The 11,840-nt window shown below is 36.0% G+C and overlaps 1 protein-coding gene across 1 annotated transcript in view; it reads right to left on the bottom strand.

The window, feature by feature from the left end:
* Nucleotides 1-839: 839 nt before the first annotated feature.
* The window catches only part of LOC149828643 (uncharacterized), a 29,494-nt gene continuing 18,493 nt past the window's right edge, over nucleotides 840-11,840 (bottom strand). Inside the window, exon 2 of the mRNA XM_090017108.1 lies at nucleotides 840-915. Coding sequence (XP_089873234.1) covers nucleotides 840-915 — 76 coding nt within the window. The remainder of the gene's footprint in view (nucleotides 916-11,840) is intronic.

The raw sequence follows: 11,840 nt of genomic DNA, 5'->3' as shown, positions 1-11,840 counted from the left end.
GAACAAACAAGAATTTGGAATATCAAACAAAACAAAAAATGCAATAAAAAAAAACTGAAAAATGACTAAAGAAAATCAAGAACTACAAAACAGGAAATGGAAACATTGGAAAACAGGAAATCAATTTCAAAAACTGGAAAATGAAATCACTAACAACAGGAAATGACTTTAAAAACAAAACAGAAAATGAGATTAAATCTATATTAGAACTAAAACAGTAAATCAGGAAAACAAACAACGCAGAAAAGCAGGAAATCAAGGAAGAGAACAATACAACAATTGAAAACAAGACATTACACAGGAAATTAAAAAAAACTGGACGAAACAGGAAATCAATAGCCGATACATGTTATCCATCGCAAATCCCACTATTATGCTAAAAATGAGGCCTTAAATGGCCCTCCATCAACTCCAGCTAACATACTGCAATAAGGTTTTAATTTAGTAACACAGAACGAGATGAAGATAAAACACAGCCACACGTTACCTTGTAGATCCCCTACTCCAAACGACCTGTAGACAGCAGACGAGGGTCGATTTTCTGCTACTGGGCTGAAAGAAATGAGAAGGAGCCTTGTTGGATCCCCTGCACCAAACGATCTATAGACAGCAGATAAGGGTCGGTTTTCTGCTGCTGGGCTGAAAGGGATGGGTCTCTATCACACGGCCAACCAAGACAAGTTTTGCAATATGGATGGAAGAGAAGGAATCCTTCAGGGGCAAGACTCCACCGCCCAACAGAGGGTACCTCACGACAGAGAAGAGCTTCGGTGGAGAGGCTGAAGGAAGAGGTGAGTCCACCTTCACGATCAACAGTCAATGGAGGGGTTGATCTTCTTCTACTCATGGAGCTCTTCAATCTGGACGGCAGAGACAAAATCCCCAAAGGGGCAAGGCTCCACGGCAGAGAAGCTCCTGCAATAAGAATAGAAAAATCCAGAAATCAATCGACCAGCCCCCCCTCTTTGCATCAAAACGTCCTCTTTTTAAAGCTTTTGAGCCCCTTTTCAAAAAAAATCGCAGTATTCCTTCTGTGGTTTCGTTACAGCCCTTGAAAGTGAAATTTAATTGATTTTGAAAATCTGTCGTTTTCAAAAGGGGACGAAATCTTAGGTCTTTTTAAAATTTTGGTTTATTTACCTAAAGTTTAGGTAAAATGAACCTTTTAGGAAAGTTTGGCTGTGGCGACATCTAAGGTTGTTCTTAAAAAAAAAACGAATAGTGAAACGAAAATGGGAGGTTTTAGGGAAATGCCACCTCAGCCAGATTTAAAATCCATTTGAAAAAAGTTTTATTTTTGTTTGGTTTTTTTTTTTCTGCAGGGAGCTCCAGTAGGGCGCCACCTGTGTGTGGGCCCACTAACTATTTTGTAAGATAAAAAAACATTGAAAAAAATTACAAAGAGGAATTTGCAAAATTGGTGCCATCTTCGGGTGGACCCCGCTTGAAAATAAGAAACATACCTAAGAATCTGAGTGTGATGCTAGTTCAGGGCGGGTCCCACACCATTTATTTGAAAATAAAAAACAAAAGAAATAACTTCTATTTGGAATTTTTATAATACGAGATAAAATTGTGTCTTTTTTCAAGAATTTGGGAGAAAAATGGTTTTTCAGGGCAAAAATATGTATAGAAAAAATGCAAAAATTTTGTAAAGAGATTAAAGTATTTTTGCAAAAAGTTTTGAGATAAAATCTTATAAATTTAAAATTGTGTCCCAAATTTTTAAAATCAGTATCAAAATATCCAGATTGTTTTCCTAAGAAAAACTTTTGTAATTCAAAGTTCTGGGGGTAGAATGGAAAGAATTTGCAAGAAGACCCAGGGTTTTGAAATCAATTTTGAAAAGAGTTAAAACTTGAACCTGGATTGAGGATTTTGAAATCGAGAGTTCTGGACCTCGAAATGACATGCTGTGCAGTGAAATGATATGAAATGTTCATGCAATGATGTGCAAAGACATGTTTCATGAAGTGTCATTTTGTCTCAGTAATTGGAAATTCTAGCTTCTTGTCAAGAATAGAATTTTAAAAATTTGCAGTTTAAAGATGTTCCTGAGCCCAGGTAGAGAAATTTTGAGACTCAGGAATGAAATTTAGGACTTTCTGCAAGGTTCAATCTCAGAAAATGACCATTTTGCCCTTCATTGATTTCGGAGAACTGAAATGTAATGATTAATGGGGATGTCAGGGAGGTGAGTGAAAATTTGGGGTGTTTACAGATGCCCCTCTTTGCTACTAAGCCAACTTACTTGTGGCCGAGCTTAGTGGCAAAGAAAAACACACCAAATTTGGGCTAAATAAAATGCCCCAGTTAGAAGGATCTGACTGGGTATGAGGAAATTAGCCCTGATGAAGATGGTAGATATGAAATGGAGAATGAAGAGGAAAGATTCACTCTATAAGAGCAAAGTTCGGGTTTTTGCCCTTATCCTAGATGGGACAGAAATACCTCGTATGGAACGAAGCTCAGGTTTGACCCTTAACCTGATTGGGGAATGAAATATCTCATAGAAATGAGATTCAGGTTCGTACCCTTAACCTGATCGGGTGGAAAATGGAATACCTTATCAAAGGAGGCTCAAGTTTATACCCTTATCCTGATTGGGCAGAAAATGAAATACCTCTTTGAATGAGGCTCAGGTTTGTACCCTTATCCTGATCGGGCAGAAAAATGAATGGAATCCTCGAAGGAAGAGACCATGATGGAACCTTTGGATTTTGCACAATAAATCCGACAGGGGTTTTTGCAAAAGGAAGGAAAATGGGGTCCCTAAAGCTTGAAAAGGGTTTGATTTTGGGTGTCTCATTGCTGAGACTAAATAGCTTTTGAAATTGCCTTTTGCAAGGAAATGATTGGTGGTTTGACCTCGAACCGAAATTGAACTGCCTATGGTGGGACAATGGGGATACAGGGAAGTGTGCGAATCTGAGAGCTCACGCTCTCAAATTATAAAAGAAGGGAAGGAATCAAGTCCTTAAGAGGGATTTAAAAATTGGTGTCGAGATGTATAAAAAACGGACATCAAACTCTCACTTCACGTCAGGATAGCTAGAAAATATTGTCAAAATGCTGAGAATTTTGTTGTTGATTCAAAGTATTTGAGAATGGTGCACATTGTTGCAAAGATATTCCTCCTTTTCTACCTGAAGTATTACCTCCAAATGAGATTCACTTCGTAGAATCAAGATTGAGAATCCAAATTACTTGTGATTGACCATCTTCAAGAAAGTTATCAATTTCCTTGATATGAACAAGAAAGATAATTTGATATTATGAAAGCAATTGATGAAAGAGTATTGATAATAAAATTTCACAAATCTAAAGAAGATTCTTGATAAATTTGGCAGTTTGATATCCTGGGAGCTTCTCTCATGATAATCTTTCTGCACTCTTTTGACTCTCTTGAGTTTCGGTTACATTCTCCTTTATTTTGGAGATAGCATGACTTTTCTCTCTTTCTTTTTCCTCTCTCTCTCTCTTTTTGAAAATGGTACGTCACAAACTCCTTCAACTTGAAGATGTTTCGATCCTTCTTTGCTCCAGGGTTATCTTGATGATATTGGATTATTGGCTGGAGATCTTTGGATGATAGCTGAAATTAAATATCTTTTAGGGATTGTCGAGAGGTTCATCGCATCTACCTTTACTGCGACAGTGCTTTGGACTTTCCCTGGAAGGATCCATCACAAACTCCAACATCTTGGAGATGTTTCAAATCTTCTTTGGCCCCGGGGGTCTACTTGCTTAATTCGCCTTCATCTTGACGACAAATGAGAGATCCCTTTTGCGGATATTTAATTGCAGTTTAGGTGATTTTGAGGAGACAGGGTTTTGGGTAAATGCCCTCTTTTTCTAGCGCTCGGGATATTTCCACTGCCTCATTTTCACAAGAATGGTGTTTAAAGATGTGCCATAACTGCGATCAATATCAATCACCTATGGCTTTGCAATAACCTTGAATTTTCTTTTCTGGCCATATCGAGGGTTTTTCCTTCATCCTTTTGGTTGGCCAATAGAAAGAATTTGAATTTTGAATCTCTTTTCACAAAAGTTTTGCCTCTTTTGAAGTAATGCTGAAGGTATACTGCGGTAAAGATTTATGCAATAAAGATCCTAAAATCAACAAATAATTTGATTGACAACATGTTTTTGAAATCCTTGGTAAAAGAGAGTATTTGATGGTCGGCTCAACACATCCATGACAAAAATTCTCCTCTCTTTTTCCCCAAAAAGAGAGACTCAGGCTTAGCCCTTACCTGAATGGGAAATGAAAAATACTCCTCTCTTCCCTGAAGAGGAGGTGTTTGCAAAATGAACATTCGAAGAGAAATTAAGCTTTCGTCAAAGCTCCCTAATATTAGGCTTCTCTTATGGAAAGGGGGCCGATAATAGTGAGGTCGGAAAATTGGGTCATGAAGGAACGAGTCTATCACACTCTCCCTAAAAAGCGGGTCCTCCATGACAAAAATGACCTAGTAGGAAAATTAGGGGGCCACAAGAAAAGCGAGTCTCTGTCGAGCTTCTCCCTTTAAAAGGGTTCCTTGTGTGAAATTGGAAATTGTTTTGCAAACGGTTCACAAAGATGCGAGTCCCTTCTAACTCTCCCTAAAAAGAGGCTAAGTGAACGAATTTGGATAGCATGCGAAAAGAACGAGCTCCCTCGAACTCTCCCTATAAAAAGGGTCGAGAAAATGATTGAAATTGGATATTGGGATTGATTGACCCAAAGTTCAAAAATGATTGAAATAGACATGGTAACCCGAAGGTTTGAAATTGGATGACCTAACGGTCGAAATTGAGAATTGGTTGACCCACAGGTCGAAATTGTGTGACCCGGAGGTCAAAATTGAAGATTGGATGACCAGAAGGTCGAAATTGGAAATTGGTTGACCCGAAGGTCGAAATTGTGTGACTCGGAGGTCAAAATTGAGAATTGAGTGACCCGAAGGTCGAAATTGAGAATTTCGTAATTGGAATTAAGAATTGGAAATTGAGTGACCCGAAGGTCAAAATTGAGGAATTGAATGATCTAAAGATTTAGATTGGAAATTGGTGAGCAAAAGGTCAAATTTGAGAAATTGATTGGCCCTGAGGATCGAAATGACTTGGATCAACATAGGAGAATAAATGGCTCGAGTCAAAGCTTGAATAAGGTAATGAGATCACGAGTCAGAACTCGGATCAGCAAAAGAGAATGAAGGGCTCAGGTCGGAACTCAAACAAAGTAAAGAGATCACGAGTCGGAACCCAGATCAACAAAAGAGAATGAAGAGCTTGGGTCAGAGCTCGAACAAAGTAAAGAGATCACGAGTCAGAACTCGGATCAACAAAGAAGAATGAAAAGCTTGAGTCAGAGCTCGAATAAGGTAAAGAGATCACGAGTCGAAACCCGGATCGACAAAAGAAAATGAAGAGCTTGAATCAAAGCTTGGATAAGGTAGAGAGATCACGAGTCGGAACTCAGATCAACAAAGGAAAATGAAGAGCTCGAATCAGAGCTCGAATAAGGCAGAGAGATCACGAGTCGGAACTTGGATCAACAAAGGAAAATGAAGAGCTCGAATCAGAGCTCGAATAAGGTAGAGAGATCATGAGTCGGAACTCGGATCAATAAAGAAAAATGATGATTTGGAGGAAAACCCGAGTCAAAGCTCGGTTTTTCGCAGAAAAAAATAATTTGAAGGAAAACCAGAGTCGGAACTCGGATCTTCAAAGGAAAGTAATTTAAAGGAAATCTCGAGTCGAAACTTTGATCTTCAAAGGAAAGTAATTTAAAGGAAAACCCGAGTCGGAACTCGGATCTTCAAAGGAAAAAGGATTTAAATAAAAACCCGAGTCAGAACTCGGTTTTTCAAAGGAAAAATAATTTTGAGAGAAAACCCGAGTCGGAACTCAGTTTTTCAAAGGAAAAATATAGACCAACTTGAAAGTTGGATTTTGAAAATGTACCAGTTCGTGCACTGGTTTTTTTTAAATAATACCAGTTCGAGCACTGGATTTTGAAATAATACCAGTTCGAGCACTGTATTTTGGTTCAGTACTAATGTTTGTTTTCAATTTTGAATAACAATTAGGAATTGTGATGGGACTGTTTGTCGAAATCCCACTACTGAACAAATTGATATTAATGTAGTTGAATGCAAATGAATGCAAATTGGTGCACATGAATGCAAAATTGTGTAAAATGAGAGATTTGTTTATCCTGTCTGCATAGAGAACCAAAATTTTAAAAATGCCCCAGTGTAACTGGGAAAAGAAAGTTTGATCCTTATTGAAGGAAATAGGGGGATTACAAAGGAAGAATAGATGCTTCAAGTATAGAACTTTTTCAAGTGTCGAGCATTAATGGGATGTGACAATTCTACCCCATCGGCATTGATGAGCCGATATGAGTTGCAGGGTAATGCTTCTTTGACAACATAGGGACCTTCCCAATTTGGCGACCATTTGCCACTGGGATGATGCTTGAGATAAGCTGTGGATCGAAGTACTAGATCATTGACTTTGAATCTCCTTTTGATGACAGACTTCGCGTACTGCCTGGCTATTCTTTGGCGATAGGATTGAGCATGCTCTACTGCTTTTAGCCTTCTCTCGTCGAGCAAGTCTAGTTGTACCAATCGCTGCTGCTGGTATTGATCAAGAGGTAGTTCTAGAAGTGAAGCAAATTTTAAAGCGGGCTTCTGAACATGTAACGACAATACTACTTATGTTTCATAGACCAATTCTGATGGAGTAACATTTGTTGAAGTGTGAATGGTGGTCCGATAGGCCCAAAGTGCATCGTGGATCTTCTCATGTCAGTCGCGGCCTGTTTCTATGGTTCGCTCCAAGATACAGATTAAGATCTTGTTGGTGGCTTCTGCCTGCCCATAACCTTGAGGATAATAAGGAGCTAAAAAATGATGATAGATTTTAAACTTTGAGTAGAATGTCTTCATCCTTTCATTCTTGAAGTGACTGCCATTATCTGACACAATGTCATGCAGGATGCCGAAACGGCAAAGTATGCTCTTGTGAATAAAAGAGACCACGTGTCGGCCTTCTACTGTGCAGAGAGTGATAGCTTCTACCCACTTAGTGAAATATTCTGTTGCAACAAGGAAGTATTTGTGGTCATTTGAAGCAGAAGGAGTGATGGGACCTACGACATCAAAGGCCCACATAGAGAATCTCCATGGAGAAACAACAAATTGCAAATATGTTGCTGGAGCATGAATAGAAGGTGCATGTATCTAACATTGAAAACACTTCTTCGCAAAATGGTAACAGTCTTGTTGCATAGTTTTCCAGTAAAAACCTGCTCTGATGATCTGCTTGACAAGGGTTTGGTTGCCGACGTGGCCACCACAAATGCCTTCGTGTGCTTCTCGCACGACATCTTTGGCTTCATCTTCGTCTAAGCATCTGGAATACTCTGAACTGAATCCATGACGATAAAGAACATTAGCCAAAATGAAATATCGAGTAGACATTTTTATCATCGCAAAATTTTTACTTTTGCAAATCAAACTGACCTTTGAAAAGTTTTTGAAAATAACTCGCCTCCGTTTTAAAATGCGATAAAATTCCGTAGAATGGGACTCGCCTGTCGGTATGAGGTTCAACCGTTCCTGGCGCCTTTACCAGGGGTAATTGAACCAAGGATCAATTTACTGCTTTGCTCTGTTCAACTTGTCTAAACCATATTCTAATTCCTAAATGCACAAAGAATCAGGCATGTGCTATGAATTTTTGAAAATGCATATTTGAAAACATGATGTTTGCTTCAAAGATTGGAAAATATTTGGAAGATTCTTGGAAAATAAACTCTTTAAAAATTGTGAATTATTTTTGAGATGCTGTATTTGAGAAAGTGAAAATCGATTTCTGAAGAAATATAAGGATTTTTGTGAAAATCGATTTTGAGAAATGTGAAATAACTTTGAAAAACTCGATTTCTTTGAATTCAAACTTTGAAATTGAAAATCTAACTTAGAAAATCGAATTTGGAACTTGGGAAATACTTGAAATATCATTGGCAAATCCATATTTTGAGAAAATCGATTTTTTTTTAATAAGACTTAGGAAATTTTGAAGAAAATGATTTCTCTGAATTGAAATTTGAATTGGAATTGGGAAATGCATGAAATGAATGAATATGATTTTGAGAAATTAAGAAAAACTCTTTGTATTTTTAAGAAATGTAGTGCATTTTGAAGTTAGCCTAAGAGTGTAGGCTGAATGTGGCTAATGTGAAGATCATAAATCTAGATATCCTTCATATTCTGACTATGACCATAAATACGAATTCCACCAAGTTTATAAACTTCATAAAAGCTAGTGTATGTGCCATTTGTGTAGACCATAGTGAGTTTGAATATGCATGAATCATCATCCATCACACATTGACATTATTTAAAAAAATAAACTATATGCAATACTGCCTAAGCTAACCAGAAAATGTAAATTCTTATTCCAAAGTTTAATTTAATTTACATCACTATTGAAATTTAAATACATGAAAAATAAAGTCTTCAATGTACCTGCAAAACTAGAAAACTTTGTTAGTGAAAATATGTTGGCTTTTCTAGATTTATCCAGCAATATCAGAAAATTGTTGGATTTTGCTAGATATAAGCCTTTTTGCCATGATTCCCTTAAATCAAAATGATAAAATATGAAATAAAATTGAATAAATAAGGAAGATAAGATATAAAATTTCGAAATTGGGGTCAAAATGACCAAAATACCCCTAATAACAAGACTATGGCCTTGAAATTAGGGTTTTTAGAAATATATTTGGTAAAATGCAAGTTTTGAAATACAAATGAGAATAAATCAAACTAAATATGCTATGACATGATTAAAAATATGAAAATTAGGGTTAGGAATTTCGAAATTGAGGTCAAATGACCAAATTGCCCCTGATAGCAAGACTATGGCCTTGAAATCAGGGTTTTTAGAAAATATTTTGGTAAAAACTTAGGTTTTATGCACTAAATGAAATCAAATGAGCATCAAATTAAACCTAAAGCATCCTAATATGATTATTAATATGATTAAACCCTAAAAATATATGCTTATGTACGAAAATCCAAGAATATCACAAATTTTGTGATTTTTGCAGTGTTTTGGAATTCTTCGGGTGCCCTGTTTTGCAATTCAAGTCATTCAAGCATCAAACGGATTCTAAAAATCCTCAAAATTGGTACCTGCACTTGGTATAACCCTAATATCAAATTAGAATTATAAAAATATTTTTTTGGCATTAAATTAATCCGAAAAAGGCATCAAACCCTAAAAATATGTTATTTTTAACCTAGTTCACAAATCAGTCTCAGTCCAAGACCCAAACCAGGGGTCAAACCTCCATGGAAATCTATGAAATTTTACAGAGAACAAATAGACAGGAAAACAGAACTTCTCTTTATTACATATTTGAAAAATCTTTTAAAACCAGGGAGATACCCATCCTACAATCCGGACTTGAATATATTGATTTTAACTTTGGTCCTGACTGATACTTTCAATTGAAAATTCCGGGATAAATAGCAAGGCTAATTCAAAATATCTTAGATTTTAACAGTGAACAGTTGCCAGAAAAATAACAATACTCACTTTTTACAGATCATGAATCGGATCTGTAGTTTGGGATTTATAAACAACACAAGTCTAATTAGGGTTTTGGAAAACCCTAACGAGTTTTCAATTGAAAATCAGAGTCTCTGACAGAGGAAAACTACTAAACAGTAATAAAAAATTCTGAAAATTTCACAGTAGCTAGATCTAATCAATATAAATCCATGGCACTTTACATATCTAAAATCGGATATAAGATGAGAAAAATATCATCACAGCAAGTTACCCTCTTGATTTTAACAACGATTTTAAAGTTTTAAAAACCTGATTTGATGTCTGATTTTTTTGACAGGGTTTCCGAAGTCCAAAATCTCTGATTTTTTTACAGTAGATCAATAACATATTCATGCATCACATATAAAAATTCAGAAATAAACAACGAATATTTCAATCTGAAACAGCATGCTTTTTACTGTTCTAAACTAAAAAACACACAGAAATCTAAGAAACTTAAGAAATCATGCATTAACTAATGAAAAACAATAAAATAAACCATAAAACAGTAAATAAAAATTATTTCTATGCTGGAAAACATAAAATAAACATGAATAAACAGATAAAAAAATAAAATACAGGGAATCCATGGCTGGAATTTGCTTTCACCTTTGAAATCATGAATTTAACCCATTTAACGGGTAAATCTCACGTTTCGTCGGTTAAGAACATGAAAAGCGTACCTCTCATCGATTCTAATGGATTATAATCCTTGAAATCACCCTCAAACTGAGTTAGATCATCTTCTTGGGTCGATTTTGGGGTTCTTGGATGAAATCCATGGTTAAATCCATGAACACAAGAGTTTCCATGGTGAAATCTATTGAAAAATCATAAAAACTAATAAAATAATAATAAAATAATATTAAATAAACTCACCTTGGGGCTGCAGCTGCAATGGAGGAAGGTGGAGGTGCTGGAGAGGAGAGAGAAGCCACGAAAATTTGAGAGAAAAAGAGCTTCCTTTTGACCCCCTTTAGGTCCCCTATTTATAGATTTTCAAAAAGTCACTTAATTAGGGTTAATTAAGAGGTTTTTCATTTTTTTCAGGACTCTTTCTAATAAATCCACTAAGGGCAACGATTTTTTGTGGTTTCCTAACCCTAAATGAACTCTAACTAAACCTTAATTAACACCTAATTAAACCCTAAAGAGTCCAAATGTGGCACCACCTAGTATGGACCCACATTTGGTTTTTAAAACTTGAATTTAAAACCTTTAAAAACCAATGGTTTAAAACTTAAATAAAATGAAATTTTAAAATTAATTTTGACTCCTCTAAACTCCTAATCTAACTAGGACAATGACTAACCCAAGTCTAACCTTGACTTACTCGAATATGGCGCCACCCCGAGTGGGCCCTACTTGAGTTTTTCAAAAAGCGATTTTAAAACCTGAAATTGAAAGCATTTTCAAAAGGATTTTCAAAAACAATCTTGAAATTAAAAGTTTTGAAATTGCATAGGGTTCTAACTGGGTTAGAACTTCTCTAGACATGGTGCAAACTGAGTGGGCCCACATCGAGTTTTGGAAATTTTGAAATAAACACTAAAAATGGCTTTGAAAAAGGGTTAAAATCGACATTTGAAATTCAAGATTTTTGAAAATAGGGTCTCAAGCGAACTGAAACTCCGAATTAGAGTCCTGAACTCTTAGGACTCTGAGATTTTAAATTTTAGAATTCAAATGTAAAATTTTTTGAAAGATTATATCAAGAAATGATGAAATAAGTCGGAAAACACAATCAGAGTTAGACTCTTAACTCGACCGAACTCTAAAATAGAGTTTTGAACTAACTGGACTCTGTAAAATGACCTAAATTTCGAAAGCAAACGGAAAAGATTGAAAATGGAAGTAAAACTGACTTCAAAATAGACTCCTGACCGGATCAGGACTCTGAGACAGAGTCCTGATCGGACTGAAACTTTCAAAATTTTGAGAAATTTGATGAATAGAGGAATTCAGAAGCGACACCACCTCAATGGGTCTCATCTGTGAATTGAAATCGATTAAAATTTGAATTTGGAATGAATCCAGATTGTTTCCTTGAGAAAATATTTCGAAATATAAAGTCCTGGGGTTGGAAAATGACAGAGTATTGAATAAAAACCCAGGTTTTGAAATTGATTTTGAAATAAAAGCTTTACAATTCAAATCTGGATTGAATGTTTTGAAATAGGAGTGCTGGATCTCGAAAATGAGATGCAATGCTATGCAATGAC

This window comes from Nuphar pumila, chromosome 9 (genome assembly GCF_984573655.1).
Source record: "Nuphar pumila chromosome 9, dmNupPumi1.hap1.1, whole genome shotgun sequence".
Taxonomy (NCBI): domain Eukaryota; kingdom Viridiplantae; phylum Streptophyta; class Magnoliopsida; order Nymphaeales; family Nymphaeaceae; genus Nuphar; species Nuphar pumila.
This window is presented reverse-complemented; position numbering and strand designations above follow the sequence as displayed.